General features: G+C 47.8%; 1 protein-coding gene across 2 annotated transcripts in view; it reads left to right on the plus strand.

Moving 5' to 3' along the window:
- Positions 1-18,147, plus strand: part of SYNPR (synaptoporin) — a 110,887-nt gene that overhangs the window by 54,967 nt on the left and 37,773 nt on the right. The window contains exon 1 of one of the 2 annotated variants that reach the window (XM_074879035.1): positions 10,046-10,216. The exons of the other annotated variant lie outside the window; for it this stretch is intronic. Coding sequence (XP_074735136.1) covers positions 10,193-10,216 — 24 coding nt within the window. The 5' untranslated portion in view covers positions 10,046-10,192. Of the gene's footprint in view, positions 1-10,045; positions 10,217-18,147 lie in introns of those variants that run through there. 2 annotated transcript variants of the gene reach the window in all.

The raw sequence follows: 18,147 nt of genomic DNA on the forward strand, positions 1-18,147 counted from the left end.
GGAGCAGTGGGGGATTGACTGCTGGGGCAGTGGGGTGCCCCACATCTGGGAACAAGCCTTGGGCTAACAGCTGGCTGAAAATTTTTGGTGGTTCGGATGCATCCAGGGCAACAAGATTTGCCAAAGGAAAAGCTCCTCTCTCAACTGCAAACACAACAGCCCTTGCATTCCTTAATTACTTCCATCTAGGAAAGTTTTTCATAGTGATTCAACTATGGTAAATGAAGAGTAGGTGGCAAGATGAATGCTTTGCTTTTGCATCTAAAATCCCACTGCTAATTAGATGTTATTGAAGCAGGAATGCACTTTTTTTCCTTTTTTTTCTCTGGCCAACCAGTCAGTTGAAATATATGTTCACCCTTTTATCTCTAGTACTTAAATGTGGGGAATAGCGAGACCCTGCATGGATTTTCCTACATGCATAGACCACTGTGAAAATTTGAAAGTTCGGCTGGCCTTGATTTACCCAGTGTTTATGAGCTTGTGCTCTCCTCTTCCAGATTCCTCCTGAAGGATCCGCTGCTGGTTGATGGGAAGTCATCGAAACACGTTGTGCCACATCGGGAGGAGCACGGGATAGCCTGGGCCTCTCGTCCCTCCTCTTTGAGGATGAAGAGTTGACAAGTCTAAATGGACACACCATGAGCAGTAGAGTGTGGGGGAGATGGAGGAAGATCAGGAGCCCCCAGCAGTGTTTGAGACTTTGAAGAATCAGTCCCAAAGGACGTTCATCTAGATATTAAGGCCTGTGTTTATAAGAGTGATTGTTTTTGCTGTGCTCTCCCTGAGGACCTGGCTGAACATCCAAAGAGGGGGTATATGCTGTTACCTCCAGCAGAGGCAGGCTGGCTCATGCCACCCTATCTGTTCTGGTGCTCTGAGCTTCTCTGCATGCTGTGCTACCAACAACACTTGTTCCTGTAGGAGTTTTTGGTGCACCTGTGTCTGGTAGCTTCAGTTTTCCTTGTTTGTCCTTTTACTTTTCTCCTTTCATCCTGTACTTGGACACAGGGATAGTTCTCAGTCACGCTAATGCTTCAGCCCTGATCTATTGGTGCTTCCCTCCTTTATCCTTTCTATGTCTGCCACAAATGTGAAGGCTGTGGGCTCTGCTTGCTCACCAGGGCCTGGCAATTCAGTGACCGAGCCATCGCCAGGGGAAACTTTGGCTATAACACAGTTTCTCTGGAGCTTTCTGGGTGAGGAGATCCATCAGCCTGCAGGTTCATTTGCACAAACACCATGGGTGAGAAAATGAGCACTGCGTCAGGCTATGATGATTTTAAATCTGAGGGGCTGCTGAGAGCTGTCAGCCAAGGCAGTTTGTCAGGTCCTGCTGGCTCCAGGGGTGTCCTCCTCCAGTCTCGCTGTCTGCACACTGTGAAGACCACCTCCTGGGAGGCAGTTGAGTCTCAGCCGCTGGGGACACCAGGGCTCTCCAGACTGGCCTTGCTGGGAGCTCTCCTGGTTTGCCAGCAAGACCAGTGTGGAGATCCCTGGTGAGATTGCTGGGAGCTTTCCTGGTTTTGTGGTGCCCCTTGGCAGCCTAGGCAATGTCATGAACTGTTTTCTATCCTTTTGTCTCAAACAGTAAAGCAAATAAAGTGATGGAGGGAGGAAGGAGTAACACAGCTCAGGGAAGAACTGTGTTCCCACAGAGGGTTGCACTGAGCACACTTCTGCTCTCACAGTGCACACAGAGGGGTTTTTTAAACCCTGGGATCCCTCGAGTGCTGGTGAGGGTTGTGTGGGAAGCAATGGTTTCTGTGTGGCTGCAAAGTGTTGTGCTGCGGCTGGTGTCTCCTTGCTGTGGGGTGGAGAAGAGGGTGAGCAATTTTTCTGCACGGATTTTTAAACAGCTTCTTTGCTTTTCTTACTCCTGGGTTGGTGGGCACTGCTGCCATCCCTCCTGAGGATGGCTCCAGCTGCAGGCCACGAGTGAAGGTTGCAGCACCACATCTCCATGTGGTACCACCTGCCTGTGGCTGTAATAGGCAGCGTGGTGGCTCCTCCAGGAGGAAGAAGACCTCAACTGAAGCAGTGTCCTGTGATTTTTTTTTTTTTTTTTTTTTTTTTTTTTTTTCCCCCCCATGGACCCAGTGGTGCAGCGAGTGTGCTGGCGTGCTTTGTGCTGTCGGGCATCAGTCACAGCCAAGCGAGGGGCTCCTCCAGCAGCCCTGAGCAGGGCAGGGACAAGCGTGATGACTCCAGAGCTGGTTCAGGTGCATGCAGAGCCCTGGTGCTGGCTCCCTCCTGGCATGGGCACCCCGGGCCCTCTCTCTAGAAAACCACTTTGGGAAATGTGTTGTTCCTCCTCTGTTCCTTGCCAGCTCTCAGCAGTTTCTGTGCGTGCCCACCAGAGAGCAACCCCGGCACAGGGTTGTTGTCTTCGGAGACAGAAATGGTAGGTCTGAGTGTGAGCCAAATCCATCATCCCCCACCCTTCAGCCCTATCACCTTGTCACAAACCTGAGCTGAACAGTGAGTTTAGTCCCACCATGTCCTGGGCAAGAGGAGCATCCTGCTGGGCAGGGATGATGTGCTGCCATGTGAAGCCCTGGCATCTGACCCTGCCTGGGTCTTCTGCAGCAAATCCATTGCTTTCTCCAGGGAACAACCACGCCAGCTGTTAGCAAGGAGCATCAGTCCAATGCACAGGGAGCAAGGAGGGGTTCAGACAGCTTACAAAACGTGGATGGGTAAAAATCTGGTGCTTTATGCAGTCTCCTGAGAAAGTGCACAGGCAAACTGCTCATCTCATAGAATCATTTAGGCTGGAAAAGACCCTTAAGATTGTAGAGTCCTACAGATATCTCAGTGGATATCTTTGGTGCTTGAACATGTAGTTGGGTGTCTCGGTGTGGTTTTGTATGCAATATACTATCCCAGCACTTGGTGTTTGGGGAAGGAAGAAACCTGTGCTTTTCATGCATCCACAGGCTTTGCAAGTATCAGCTGAACTTCAGTGCTGGCACAAAGTCCCAGGGTTGGCAGTTGCATCTGGGCTTGGAGGTGGGGCTCAGCTATGCAACATCTTACCTGAGCTGCTTGTGTCAGGAGATGGACAGGATTTATCTTATCCAGGACAGACAGTGCAGGGGGACCAAATTGCCTGCTGGAAGGACTCATCCCTCTTCTCTGTGCTTTGCTTGAGCCGGAGGAACAGTGTTCATGTGTCAGTGGTGGGTGCAACAGTCCGTGGTACTGCTGAGCCACAGCCCCGGTACTTGCAGAAATGGGCTTTGAAAGAGAGCTGAGGGAAGAAACAACTCATTGCTATTTTTATCCTTGCACCAGCCCCCGGGGATTTCGATTGACAGGATTAGTTATGAAGCCAATATTATGAGTTCAACTATGAGTGAAATAACACAACTTCTGTGGGAAGCAGAGTAAAAGAGGCAATTATACAGTAGTTTAATAACAGTGCTGTGCTGGCTGGGTAGCTGAAAACTTAGAGTTGACAGTAATTAGGTTTTTTCATTCTTCATGTTAATAGCTATAAAAGTTACAATAGAAATTAATCTGATTCTCTTTTATTCCATGCTGTTTTCATCATCCAGACTGTGCCCACTTGGCCTTCAGATTATTATTTTATATGTTTTTAGTGTCTAGTATTTAAGACGTACAGAAACAGGACTTAATGTTGAAAAACGCACTAAGAATAAGGGGGTGGCAGTAACACTCTTCTAAGCATCAGAAATCCAGGGGATGCTTGGATAGACCGTGAGGGCTTTCCAATTTGACTCACTCTGAATAACAGCTGGACTTCTAACCACAGGAGTTATTCCAAATCATTTAAAATTACAGTAAAAATGAGATGTTAGAACCGAAGCACTCTTTTGCCTGCCTGTTACTGTAATGTGCCATGTGTAGATAAACTGTCGGGAAGGAAGGAGGTGCTGCGGTGCAGCAGTCTGTACGCTGGTCGCTCGCTGCCCTCACCTTCCTTCTGGGATGGGGTGAGAGTTGATGCAGTGATCTAGTTTTGGGCTTTGCTCCCACCTCGGGCTCTGTGCTGGGATGGCAGCGTGAGTGGAGGGGGGTATTTGTCAGCTGGCAAAGAGCTGGACTTGTACTCATTCAGTCAAGAACCTGCGTGGTCCCTCAGGTCTGTGGAGCATCTTCTCTTCCCAATCTTTGCTGCTCCTCGGCAGCCCTGCGGTGCGGGCTGGCAGGCTGGGGCTGTGCAGGCATCTCATCTCCCTGCTGTTACATCCCAAGTGATGCTTACTTGTCAGCTGCCCTCCTTTCAAGCGCTGTCCTTTTCTTTTTTGTGTCTAGACAGCAGTAAGTTTTCTCTTATGCCATAAAAACTTGAATTACTTCAGCAACTGTGTATTTCCAAACTTGCAGGGTAAAACTTGATGAGCCAGCAAATGTGTGGCGTTTCGTCTGCTTATGATCGTAGCTTGAAAGCGCTACATAGCACAAAGGGAAGAGCTCTCAGGCTTGCTCTCATAATTGAAAGCTCAGGATGGGATATTTTGCTTGGAGGCTAAAAGTATTCTTCCTCTTCCTCTCTTTTACTTTATAATGTAAAAGAGACAGGTATGATAAATGATATCCTCGTCCTGATGATGTGAAGAGGATTGAGTGTGAGGTTGTGTTTTGCAGCTCCAGTGCTGGTGGGATCTCTGACACATGCAAGAAATATGCTCTGCAGCAGCACACCTGACCTCACAGCAGAGCATGTCTCTTATTTTCTTTTCCTCTGCCATGGCAGGAACATCACAGTTCAACTCCACACTTGTGCTTTAGTTTTAAGCCACTCTGGAGATGCCCAGAGCCATTAGCAGGGCAAAGGCCACCTCCAGGTATGCTGCTACCCCATTTGCTACCGCTGCTCGACAGAAATACGTTGTGCTTTTGGCAGATGCAAATGCTCCAGATGGTACTGGGAAAAGTGCAAATGAAAGATTTGATTCCAGCCCTTCTTCACTTTAATAAAATCCTGTTCATCTCTCTGGTAGAGCCTTTTTTTTCAGGGGCTTTTAAAAATGCATCCCTCCTCCTTTCTCTTACCCCTAACTCAGAGCTTGTGACCTTCAAGCTTGTCCCCGTGTCATTGGAAGGTGTGTTGCTCATCGTTGCAGTCTGCCATCCAATGCGCGTGCCATCCAGCACGTCATTCTGGTGCTGAGATCACAGTCTGTAAAAACTGGATATAATCCATTAATCAGGGTGTCCAACTGTCTCTGTGGTGGGACCAGTTGCCAGGTTTGGGCCAGGTGGACAAGGCAGTGAGCAGTTCATGGGGGTCTCGGCATCTGGCCATGCACTGGTGTGGTGCAGACCTTCAGCACATGCCGAGACAAATATTCCCTCATGCCCTGGGTTCCTACCATCCCCAGCGTAACTGCAGCAGAGGCAGGATGTGGCTCGAAACACCTGGTGCAGCTCTTGGGCTTTGCATGCTGCCCAAGTAAGCAATGTCCTCCTGCAAAACCATGGTGGAAGAGCCAGGAGGCTGAAAGGAGTCACCCTCTGGGAGAGGTCCAGCCCATGGAGCACTACCTGGACCTAAATTTGGCTCAGGAGGATGAGGGAGAGGAGAGCTGTCATCTGCCCCATTAGCTCCATCTAGAAGAGCACGCATGCTCCCAGTTGTGTGCTGTGCTGACTCTCATACAGTGCCCAAGTCACCATCCTGCATTAGCTTAGTCCAGCACATTTCCCTGTTACAAAATTAGATCCATTTTGCAAATTGCTGCTGCACTAGTAATTGAATTGAAAGGTAGCTTTTTGTTGGGTTTTTTTTGTTTTTTTTTTTTTTTTTTTTTTTTTTTTACTGGAGTAAATCAGGAATAAGTCAACAGAATCAAGCCCTTAGTGCTTTCAGCAACATGCTCATTTAAATTGGATGCAAGAGGGTGTCTGTGTTTACATTTGGCCTGCCAAGAATCTCTGTTTCAGAAACTGGCTTACATAATATGTCAAAATTGGTTTACTCATTAGCATTGCAAACTGCGTGAAACAAGCCGCAGATTGATAAACTCGCAGCAATATTTGCATCCAGAGCCGAACGGCACAGGGGGAGGGGAGGTTCATTAGGAAACGTTCCATTTCCACAAGAAAAACAAATGGTTTCCAGTTATATATCTCAGACTTTGTTAATTTTCTGTCTTCCCAAATGTAAATAAAGATTGAGAGGGAAATGTGAAAATCTCCGTTGGCAAACAGGCAGCCCATCTTAATATTTCCTGGGCTGACGGGTTATTTGCAGCAGCAGCTCCAGGTTGTCTGATTCTCCTCTTGCCGGCCGGGGCTGCAGCCCCTCTGCTAGGCTCCAGCCTGCTTGCACAGCCACTGCTGCCCTGATTGATGTTTCTTCTACAGCACAGGTGGGATGGAGGCTCTGACGATATTAATTAGCTCCTCCAAATGTGGGGTGAGCACAGATATAGTAGCATGGTCCAAAGGGCCCACAGTGGTGCTGCCTGCTCCTGCCTTGTCCTGCCCAGGGTGAGCGTCAGTGCGATGCAGCCTTGGGCAGAACTGAGGACTGTGATGTTGAAAAAACTCCAGCTCAGGTCCTCCATGGCAAGACCAATAAAACTTCATCTCCACTGCACGGTGTGGGATTTTACAGCCACCTGTAAATCTGCACACACACATGCGAGCATGAACAGGGCTCCCAAGGTAACACGAGCACGTATGTTAAGAGTAAAGCAACACAGCAGTGAGAGGGTCTGAGTGCTTTTGGGCTCCCACTATGTGGGCTTTAGGTACCCTGTGGTGGGCTGGGAGCTGGGAGAAGACATGGCAAAGTGTGGTGGGGAGCCAGAACATCCCCATCTCATGCTGCCCTGATGCCTCCCCTGACTGCTGCTGTACCCAGGGAGAAGTCGTCTCTCCCCAGGCTGCAGCCCTCACCATTACTGGTGTCGCTGCATCCCTTTTAGCTGTGTTGGCCATGAAACCTCCTACAGGCAGGGATTAAATCTCTTCAGACCCTGAGTGATGTGGCAAAGCTGGTGGAAATCTGCCACAAAATCTGTACAGCTTTTCAGTAGTATCTAAAGGAGTTTGGGGCTTAAATCCCCTGAAGCTTTTTGGTTTGCTTTGAAACTCCCGACTTGAAAATCAAAAGTGGAAAGCTCTGATACAGCAGAGAGAGAAACATGGCATAACAGCACTGGAATTGGCAGCAGCTGGTTTTATGCTTGGTGATGCTGAGTGCCCGTCCAGTAGTTCAGATGAATTTTTGAAAGGAATCTAATAAAGCTGAAAAAAGCACCAGCCTGCAGTGCTGCAGGGTCCTCCGCAGCCTGACAAGTGTTTTGCCTTGTCAGCAAACACCAACACATCCACTTTCAGCAATGTTAGACCTGATCCACAGCGTTCATGATGTGTCACTGGTTTGGAAAAAAAAAGCAGGCTTTGATCTCCTTATGCCATGGAGTTCATGTTGCAGTGTTTAAAGGAGCTGTGCAACAGGACGGGTTATCACCTGCTGCAGCCCATCGTGCTCTGGCTAAAACTGCATTCTGCATCCCCATGTCCTGCACAGGTGCCCAAGTGGACGCGTATTTTAGAGGGCTGAGACACAGCAGCTCCCAGGGGTGCTTCTGCAGAACTGTTTCAATGGATGTTTTTCAAAGTTTTCAGAAGACTTTAGTGAGTTTAAGTAACAGCAGTTGTTAGCTGTGGGAAGGGAAAATAAAATTATCTCACTGGAAAATGAAAATGAGAGGTGTTTGCATTTCACTTACTGTCACACCTTGCAGCAAGAGGCTGGTCACCATGAGATACAGCGAGTTTCAGTGCCAGCTGGAGAGCTGAATGCAACGAAAAAGGCCAGGAGCAATGAGATGTATCAGCTGGGGAGCTCAGGCAGGCTGAGCATCCTCCTGCCATCCTCCGCCAATGTGTGGGAGCAACCCAGGCACCCACAGGCTGGAGAAGAGCTCTCCCAGGGGTGTGGGAGAACCAGCATCACCCCTTGTGCTGATGCAGTGAGTAGTAAGTTTTGTGTGGCCTTTGGTCACCTTTGCCTGTCACTGGCTTTTGGTTCATGTACCTCTGCGGGTCTGTGTTATTCCTACAAAACCTCCTCCACACTTTCTCTGGGCTGCTCAGTCTTTTCTAGAGATGGCAAGGAAGAAGGAGTGAGATGTGTGAGCCCTGTCCTTGGGGAGGAAGGCGTGTTGGCCAACGCTAACCAGGCGAATGCTGAGACACTGCTGCAGCCGTTGTGGTGTGAGTGTGGCTGCAGAGTGCGGTTCCTGTGTGGATAAAGCATCAAAGGGCTGCTCACGGTGCAGTGGGAGGCAAATGCTAGCCAGCTCTGCAGACCAGAGGTGCCGAGTTGTTTAATCTTTGTGGCTGGGACTCAGGCAGTGTGCACGGTAGCTGACAAATGCTTCCACGTACGTTAAAATGCAGCGAGCAGCAGAGCAGGGCTTCAGCCTGGAGAACTCTCTCAGCACCACGATGTCTTCTCATTACAGCATCAGCCGGCATCAGGCTGTATCTGTTGGAAACACGGGGCCACATCATCAGCGGTGACATCTGCCAGCGTGGCAATGCGGCTCCTGCTCGTGGGAAAGGGGCCTGGAGGGCTGTTGGAGTCACCTCTGTGCCTGGATTGTGCTAGAAGTGCCAACCCTGAACAGATAAATTGAACTATCAGATGAATTCAGTTCCCTTGGTTTTATCTTCAGGATTTTCCCTGTGAATTCCAGCTCTTCTTGCACAATGTAAATCCCAAGCCACTGGGGAAAAGTAATTGTGCTCCAGTTTTGCTGCATAGGGAACTGTTGTCACCCAACAGGTGTTTCTGTGTACCAGCATGTAACTTCTGTCTCCGAATAAAAGAAAGTTCACCTTGTGTCTCATTCATTGTCACGTGTATTTGAAAATATTTGATGCAGCGTGTAGAAAAGAGGGCAAAACAGTGATAAACCTGGGGCTGATAAATAAATAGCATAAAGTGTGATTCACAGTCTCAGTTCCACCAAACAGCGCTGGGGCGATGGGCTGGTGATGACAGAGGCTCCCAGGGTAAGCGCAGAGCCGGGAGCCTTGCAGAGAGGGATCCGCGGATCCATTTTGTGCTCTTAATGTGCTGAAGTCCTGAACGCTGAGCGGAGACACGGGACCAGCCTGAAACCCCTCTCGTGAGGAGGTTTGCAGTGACAGGGCGTGCGGTTTGTGTCTTTGTACAGCTGCCAGGGGGAAGCAAATGTGGCATCTTTCCAGAGAAGTGGCATGCGTTCGCCACCGATGTGTCCTGTTCGCAGGCAGGTTCCTGTATGTTGGAGGCAATGAGCTTACCTCCTGCTACCTTCTCCTCCTCCTTCCAACACACACAAGGGCACAGTGATTTTGTTTGAGCGGATTAATAGCACAGAAATTTTCCCTTTTGGTGCAAGGGACCCTTGGGTTTCCCATAAGTTTTCTCTGATACACAAATAGGGACAAAAGCTTGAGTTCCAGGAAGACGCTTTGGAGGTCTGGTCCTGTGCGAGCACAGGAGGAGCTCAGTGCACATGAAAGTATGGGAGACCTGAGGGGTCTTTTCTCCTTTCTGGATGGGCTCCTTGCTGTAGCTGCAGGGCAGCTTTCTGAGATGCAGTGAAAGGCATCTCAAAATATAACAGAGAGTCCAAAAAGCCCCCAAACCCAGCAATGAAGAAGCACTGCTCTGATGACTGTCTGTAAGTGTCAGAGCTTTGGAGGATCTTTAAGCTTAGTACAACTTTAGCCCAGAATTGTGAACTGTTTCTTTCCTATAGAGCTCACACAAGGGCTAAAGTGATGCTGCATTAGCGGTGGGGAGGAAGGGGTTGCATCTCCCAGCCCGCTGTGGTGGTACCTGCACCACAACAAAGCAATCAGCCTCTCACCGAGGGGAAAGTATTTGCTTTCTCTACTTAGCCTGTGTGTAGTCATTGTCTAATAATATGAGCATTTTGCCATCCCTCTGCAAATAAGGCTGAGGCTGCTGCCTGATTGGTATATCATCTCACTTTCTCTCAGCATTGATTTTCTTGCTCTCCTTATTTGCTTCATAAAAAGCGAGGCAAGGAGCTGGTGCTCGCTCGCTCCCTTTCCCTCCCTCCCTCCCTCCCTCCCTCCCTCTCTCTCTCTCTCCCTCCTGTGAGAAGCTTTTGGGAGCCTTTATTTTTAGTATGAGACAAACCTTGCTTTATTTCAGGGGACGCAAGTTGGATTATAAATCCTTTTGTAAATGTGTATGGTGATATTTGCTCCGGTAAGTTATATGCATCTCTATTTATTTGTGTAACTGTACTGTTTGGGGGAGAAGTGGGGTTTTACAGGAATCGTGAAGCCTACAAAATTGGTTTTAGGTTTGATTTCTTTGTACTCTCGTGCTGAGCCCAACTGTTCCATGGTTTTAGATACGTTGAAATAATTTTGGTTTGTATTTTGCTTTGCAGAGGGGGGTGCCTGCTTTGAAAACTTGTTTTGCACTTCATTTTACAGCAGAAACGTGGAGAGTGAGGATTAAAGGGAAAAGGAATTCTGATTTATCATGTTTCTTCTGGCATTTTGAATCAAACATGCCTCAAAATAATGCAGCAATATTTGATATAAAAGAAATCAGTTAGAGCTATTTAATATTGATCGAGCTGAAGTATGAATATCTGACTGCATATTACCTTAGAAAGATCAATCTGAAGTATGGCAGATTGGCAGCAACATGCTCCTCATCAAAATGTACTAATGAAATAAAGAAAATCTTTAAAGTAATTAAGAAAATAGCTTGCTTTTCAGAGTGTAACATCATTAATACAGGTCAATAGACTGTTGCTCTGACTTTCTGCTCCCTGCCTCTGCCTTGTACGGCTCAGCAGCCTCATTCCTCAGCACTCTCAGCTAACTTGGAGACCTCTTTGTTACCTGTAAATAACAGCAAGGTGCAGTTATTTATCTCTCCCCGTCATAGCTCCTGGTGTGCTTTCCAGGCAGTACAAGACAGTGATTGTAATAGTACGGCTAAGGAAAACAAGATGTATAGCTGGAATACTTTCAGACTACCTAATAAATACTTGAATTTGCAGCATTATATTGATTAATTTATTGGCACTTTGATTCTTTCATACTTGAATCTTATCCATGGGAGTCGATTGCTTTGATGTTTCAAAGTCTTTCAAAACTCCAGCTGTAGCACAAGCTGGAGCTGCTGTGAGAACATGCTTGAGTGTATACCTGCTCGGAAACTCAAAGTATTAGACGCAGAATAATTTGGGTATAATGATTCCAGGGTATGCTAATAGATACATGAAGTGTACTTTAATAAGATGTTAGAGGACTGTAACTGGAGAACGTAAGGATGTTGTGCCTGCCAGTCCGAGCTAAACTCTTCCAGAGAGAAATTTCAGATTGCCAGTAACTGCTTAGTCATTTGGACCAGTTTAATTGTTCCTTTTTTTTTTTTTCAAAACGGAATAGTTGCACTTGCCTGAAGAGCAGCTGATGGGAGTATTTTGCGGCGTGCCCCTCTGCAGAGGGCTCGTGAGCTCTGCTGGGGTCTGTGCTGTGGCTGCCCAAGCCCTGGCTGGGCAGGAGCCGGTGCCGGCGCGCAGCATCCCACGGGCAGCCAGCCAGGCACAGGGCGTTGTACAGGCGAGCCCACGCACTCAGTTCCTGAAAATGTAGTTAATAGGCACCCAGTTCAGTGGCTTTTTGTTTTTTACATGATTGCTGTTTCATAAGGACCGTACATATTTATACCAGCTACATAACTTGAATGTATGTGCTCGGCACAGTGTTAGAGAACGTGGTACATAACAATAATTGTCTTTTTCACAGTCGTTTAACTCCTTAGGTGTGGAGGGCATGGGTGTCTGAGCAGTGCACATCTCACACACTTTCTAAGCATAATTCTCCTTGTCTGAGGACAGTGTTAAGCATTTCTAACTTTGCTGAGCCTTGTTATCTGACTCAGTGCAGTGTCCTCCAGGTGAGCAGAAGGGCAATGGTCAAAGAGCACATTTGGGTAAATCTGGAGGGGAAGGGTAACATGAACCAAGGAGCACGATTCCTGCTTCCTACCCCACAAAACTAAAGGCCTGGGTTTTCTGTGCCACATAACTCATCATAGCAGGGGTGCCAGACTGCCCTGAAAGCTGGGCTGTGGTTTATTAAGGAAGCCAGTTGAGCTCATCTTAATAGCTCTGAAGCAGGAAAAGTGGACAGGAATAGTTGGTTTGTCTGCACACAGGGGGAGGTCTCACCCCTGTCCCCGAAGGCAGGCCGCCAGCAGCCAAGGGAGTGTAAGGCACAAAGTGAATAATGTGGTTAAGTCCATCACTGCAAGACTTTTCCTTGGCAGAGGAGCTTGTGGCTGAGCAGAAATGATCCCTTGAGCCCTACATGCTGTCTCTATAGGATACAGACGAGACAAACTTGGGGGACAGGAGAACTTGCCCTGCTCCTCATGTTGTACATACAAAACTCTTCAGTGTTCATGGTTTTCCATCTGTTGCCTTTTGCCCATCCTAGTGTTGCAATGTGTGGTGCTCCTTCATCTTCAGCTACTTGGTGGTAGCAGGTCTGGAGGCAGCTTCTCCCCAGTCCAGTACCCCCAACCACCACTCGCCTCTCAGACCTTGGAGCAGCCTCCATCACCTCCCTGGGAGCATGACATCCTCTCTGCAAGATGACCTCAGGTTGATGTGCAAACCAGGGCTCAATGCAGCTGCTGGGACAGGTTCACAACATGGTGCTTCACAAGCTCCAGGGCTGAAAATGTGAGATATGTGCCAGTGGGATGGAGGAGCCGCTGTCCCTTTCTAGCAGATGCATCAGGGTTTGAAAGGAGTTTGAAAAATTATTTTAGGGGTGCCTGGATCCTGGGGAGCTTCTTTTCCTTTGAGACCTGTCTCCTTGGCTGCTCCTCTAGCAGCTCAAACAGTTCCCAGAGAAATTCCTTAAACTCTTAAAAAATCGATTTCTTAAATATCAGGTTCCTCCTGAATTCCAGATATTCTTTTTTTAGCCAGGTCCTTGGAAGACTTAATGAGTTAATCCTCTGTTAATCCTGTTCAGATCAATAGGTGCTCTACAGAGGGAAAGGTATTTGTGTTGGTGTTGGATAGCAGCTGCCTGTTACTGCTGGTGATGGCAGGTGGTGTTTTATTCTTCATGTCACTCTTGATTAGGGGTTCCTGTGCAATTGTATGACCATTTTTTTTCAGGGAATATTTCCCTCTACATAGGATGGAAAATGGCAACTTGACCTACAGTTTGGTCTTTCCTGATTTTGCCTTTGGGTTCTCTTTTCCTCAGAAACTGAGCACAAATCATTTCAAATAGTAGCATGGTACACCCTCGCAAATACAACACGCTTGTGTGTGGTGGGCTGGGGGCTCAGCCCAGCTAGTCTGAGCAGAACTGGGGTCCCTGGGTCCCTGCCTGAGCCCTGCCTGCACAGGTACCACCGTGGGATGCACACATGTGGGAGAGCACAAGGAGAGCTGTGGATTTGGGACAGGCAAGAGCCACCTCCCCATTCAGCACGTCCCTGCTCCTTCATCTAGAGCTGGTGCAGGCAGCCTGATGTAAGATGAAGAGAAGCTGCTGCCTGCCAGCACAGCACACATGTGTCCATACGCAGGGTGCAGGGTTGCTAGAGTCTAGGCAGGCCCAAAGGAGAGATTTAGCTCCTCACCAGGGCGTGCGGTGGCATAGTGCCAGCCCTGAAGATGTTGGAAGGGGCCTGTTGGTGTTTCTGGGCTGCAGGCAAGGTTGGGGCTGGGGGGACACACTCCTGCCCAGGCTCGTGGGTTCAGCAGGAGCAGAACTGTGGAGCGCTTGCTCAGTTTTTATTTAATTCAGCGTTCAGTGCAGATGGAGGGTCTTACTGTGCTGGTTCTTAGTTTGCAAATGTGATTGTTACCCTTCAGCCAAAGGGCTGCTCAGAGCCCTTGAACCTGCAGTGAAACTCCTCAGTAAGTGAGCTGTGGAGCCAGAGACACGACGATACTGTGAAACTCTTCAGCCTTCCTCTCCTGTCATGTACAATCTCTTATTTTGGAGGGGAAAAAAAAAAAAAAAAGAGAAGGAAAGAAAGGAAAATGAGAAAGATGTGCTGAGCCCTTCTGTAGAGACAGGGGAAGAGGCAGGTGATCAGCATGGGGTGCCATATCTGCAGTGCTGCGCCTTTCCTCTCCTCTCCAAACCGCCGGGTGCTGGGGCTGTCTGTCTGTCCATCCGTGTCGTGCGCAGGCTGTCTGGGTGGAAGGGCTCTGCGCCACCTGAATGCCTGCGCAGCGGCTCATCTGTCACTAAACTTCCCCGGCGCCGTGGCAAAGCAAATATGCTGCAGCAGGCTGGAAAGCTGTAAACATATGGGCACTAACAACAGATTAAGTGAGTGATTTAGTCTAAGGGCCTTGGTAGATTACCATAAAATGTATCTTAATTAGAAAAGCAATCAAACTTGTACAGAGTCAATGAGGATGAAACGTCCTTGTTGGCAATAGTGAGCGCTGTGTCCCCCACGCCAGGGGATGGGGATGGTGATGGATGTATCTCATGCCCACTTTGGGGGGTTTGCTGTGGTTTGCCCCATCCAGTTATGGGTAGAGGGTGCTCTCATGCTGAATTATTTGTTCTTTGACCCATGAGGCCATCCCACGAGCTGCTCAAAATGAGACTGATGGTGAACTCAGACTCCTTTAACAGCATTAACAGACCAGAAACTGCTGAAGGTGGAAGAACAGAGCATTTGCACATTTTCCTTATAACTGTGTGCAATTACCCAAAGATATAGTTAAGTGTTTGCCATGTATAGCACAGCTAGTCCCAGATAAAGGATTGGGGCTTCTAAGTGCTACCATAACACAAATAATTAATAAGTCTATCTCCCTCACTGTGTCCTCATCTTTTTAGTGAGTGTGGCCATAATTAGCTTTCACCTGATTCTGAATTTATAGCATGTTCAATTGCTTTTTCCATTCTGCTTGTGTTTTCTTTGCTTCCTTATTTTATTGGACCTGGTTTTGTTCCACAGGTCTGAATCTACAGATAAAAAAAAGCTAGATAATCATCTCCAGCAGTGCAGATATAAAGATTGCAACAGCCAAAAACATATTGATGCATTATTGGTTTTGTACAAGTGCCTGCTTTCTTCCGGGGTCTGGGAGGATTTGAAGTACATTGGGAAGTGGCACAGAAGATATACAGCAGCTGCTAGCAGTTGAGAGAAAGGAAAGGACGCCTGGTTATTTCAGAATTAAGTATTTTGAACCACAAAGGAAATGGAGAACATTCAGGCAAGGTTTTTGCCAAGTTTTTTTTGTTCTCTTTTCTTGTGTTTAGAAACAGGTATGGCTGCAGATTTCAGGGAATGTGAATGAAAGGACGTGAAAAGAAAGAGATAGGCAAGAGGTGTGGAGGAGCACAGTAAGGGGGAGGATGTAGAGGAAACAGAACAACTTAAGCAGATGAAGTGTGTCAAGAGCTAGTGAGATAAAGAATATTTTTTTATTTCGATTTAAGGACAGTGTTATTAGCATTTGCTAAAAATATTTGTGTTTAGGTGTTGTTTTTTATGATTAAGTGTGGAGAAAGAGAGCAATGCCACCTCTGGGGACAGAGTATAAGAGCAGTGGCGAAAACGAAGAGGAAAGGGAGGTTTTAATTTTAAAAATATTTCTTGCTCAAAATGTTCCCTGTGAATTCCCAGAGCTCAGCAAAGCAAACGTTCATTTATAGCCCATCATTTTAATTATTAGAAAAGAAATTATTTTTACCATGTGGGCTGATAGTTAGCCAGGAGCAAAATCTTCTTCCGGCCTTTTGCACAGAGGCGGGTGCTGAGGTTGGAGTCAGCTCCAGTGGAATTTTCCATCCAAAACTGTTTGAGATGAGCTGGTGGGTCCCATGTTTGGGTCCCACCTGCATGGGATGCCAGACAGAGCTCTGATATGGAGGGCTTGAGCCATCCTCCCTCCTAAAAGGTGCATGTTGAGGCTAGGTCTGGAGCAGGAAGGGGACATCTGCGATGGTTGCATTAATGAAGGACACCCCTAATGCGTCTCAGTGGCCAGGGCTGGGTGGTCCATGCAGGGCTTTGCAGACATACTGCCTAGAAACCCAGCTGTGCTTTTCCCTTGGTTCCCAGTGGGCCTGCTCGTATGAGTGTTGTGGGGCTGAAAAAATGGAAAATGGCCAGACATCATCTGAAGGAGTGCTGCTGCGTGTGCAAGAAGGATTGGAGACCCCATTGCTTAGCAATTTGAAAACACTCTCAAATCCTCACACGGAAAAGCTGTTGCACCAGATTATTAATCCCAAGGGTTTTCTGGATTGCTTCCCGAGCTAAATAATTTTCACCCATTTCCTTAAATCTACTTGAGAAAGGAAACAGAGCCAAATGCAGGCATGCGTGTGTGTGGGGCGGGTGGGTGGAGAGGCAGCAGATGACACCAAATAGCTACACAGCAACACAGGGAGCCGAGAGGAAGCTACTAATGGCCTCTGATGAGCACAGACGTGACAATAATGAGGTTAATGCTCTTTCATTCACCCAGAAACATCTTAGAGAACGTATAATCCCAGCTAGTCAATGGGCAATCATTAGGTCATAAATAATACAGCGTGATTGAAGGACAGGAGCCTTTCCTGTAATAATAATTTTCAGTCAGTGCTGACCAGGGGAGGGTTTTGTTGCAGCCCCCATGCTGTGCTGCGCTACAGGGACTGAACTGTCGGAGCATTTTCTGGTCAGAGGAGCACTCCCGCCTCTCGTTTCTGCTGTGTGCATCTGTCATCATATCAGGAAAATGCTCCAGTGGAGCCGAGGTCTACCAGGTAGTGCTGGGAAAGAGGAGCTGGAGCTAATGGAAAGAACAAAGACACAAATTAAATAAGGAAATGGTTACAGCAGCATCAAATGCAGCGGGGCCTGGTGGTGATGCTGGGAGAGCTGGGGATGGGGATGGGCTCCCCGGCTGGGAGAAGTACCTTGTCTCAGCCCCAGCCCGGGGCAGACGGTGTGTGCACTGCGTACAACACTGTTTTTGCAAGCTGGGCTTGCAGTCACCTGCCATCTAATGCTGCGGCGGAGCAGCTATGGTGTAGTCTTGGTTGTCGTTGAGCCTCTGAAGCTGTATCGACCACCAGGGTTTTAGTGACATTAAGTTCAGCGGCACTTTCCCTTTGCAGAGTGCCTCCCATGTGTGGATGTCACTCAGCCATAATGTAAATCCCTGTGTTTATTAGAGGGAGTAAATCCTACTTAGTAATAACTTGGATCACGCTCTGTTTGCATTTATGTTATATTGTGGGCCATTTTAAACCAGATGCTTTTAAACTCACCAAGTGAGCAAGGAAACGAGCAGCCGTCCAACCTTTTTTATTTTATAATTAAATGTTTACACTTGTTACACAGTAAATCCCATATAATCAGCCTGTAAAGCCTGCACAAAACCTGTGTTTTCAAGGGGGAGCAGGAACAGAATTACATTTATGCATGAACCTGAGTGTTTGCTGGGTTGCCAAACCTCACCTGTTAGTAAAAGAAGAACATCACCTGTTAGAAAACCTCTCCTTTACCTGACCATGGCTTTCCTTGCTTTTTGCCTGTGGTGGTCGCAGGTGATTGATGCCAAAGCAGCCCATGAGACAATATGGGCACGTGGCGGGACAGCTGTCATGGGCAAGAAGAAGGGGACCCAGCCTGGGGGTGGCCGCTCTCCTGGGCTAGCAGTTGCGATACTCTGGGCACTGTCACAATGTGGATCCTGGTAGAGACCACTACGGCTGTCTTTTATACCAGCAGTCTTAGGATTGGAAAAGTTTTCAGGCCCAAAAAAGGAGTGCATGTCTCTGCTGAAGTGATATATGTCACAACATGAGTTATTCAGGGATCATATGTACCAAACTAAACAAATCTGTCCAACTTGTGCTCCCACCTCCTTAAAAGAAGAGGGTACAAATGTGGAGTTGTAGAGACTGCAGAGGAAGAGCTGTAGCTTCCAGACTGCTCTCCAGCTGGGGCAGGAAAAGAGCTGCAGGCTGTAAATGCAATGAAACTACCGCTCTGTGATACATCCCAAATGAAGCAGTGTACACCCAGTAATTACCCCAGGTACTCCTAAATCTGTCTGCAGCAAGTATCGATGTATTTTGTTTCATGGAAGACTCGTTGCCAATCTGTCAATGTCCACGTGC

This window comes from Strix uralensis, chromosome 10 (assembly GCF_047716275.1).
Source record: "Strix uralensis isolate ZFMK-TIS-50842 chromosome 10, bStrUra1, whole genome shotgun sequence".
Taxonomy (NCBI): Eukaryota; Metazoa; Chordata; class Aves; order Strigiformes; family Strigidae; genus Strix; species Strix uralensis.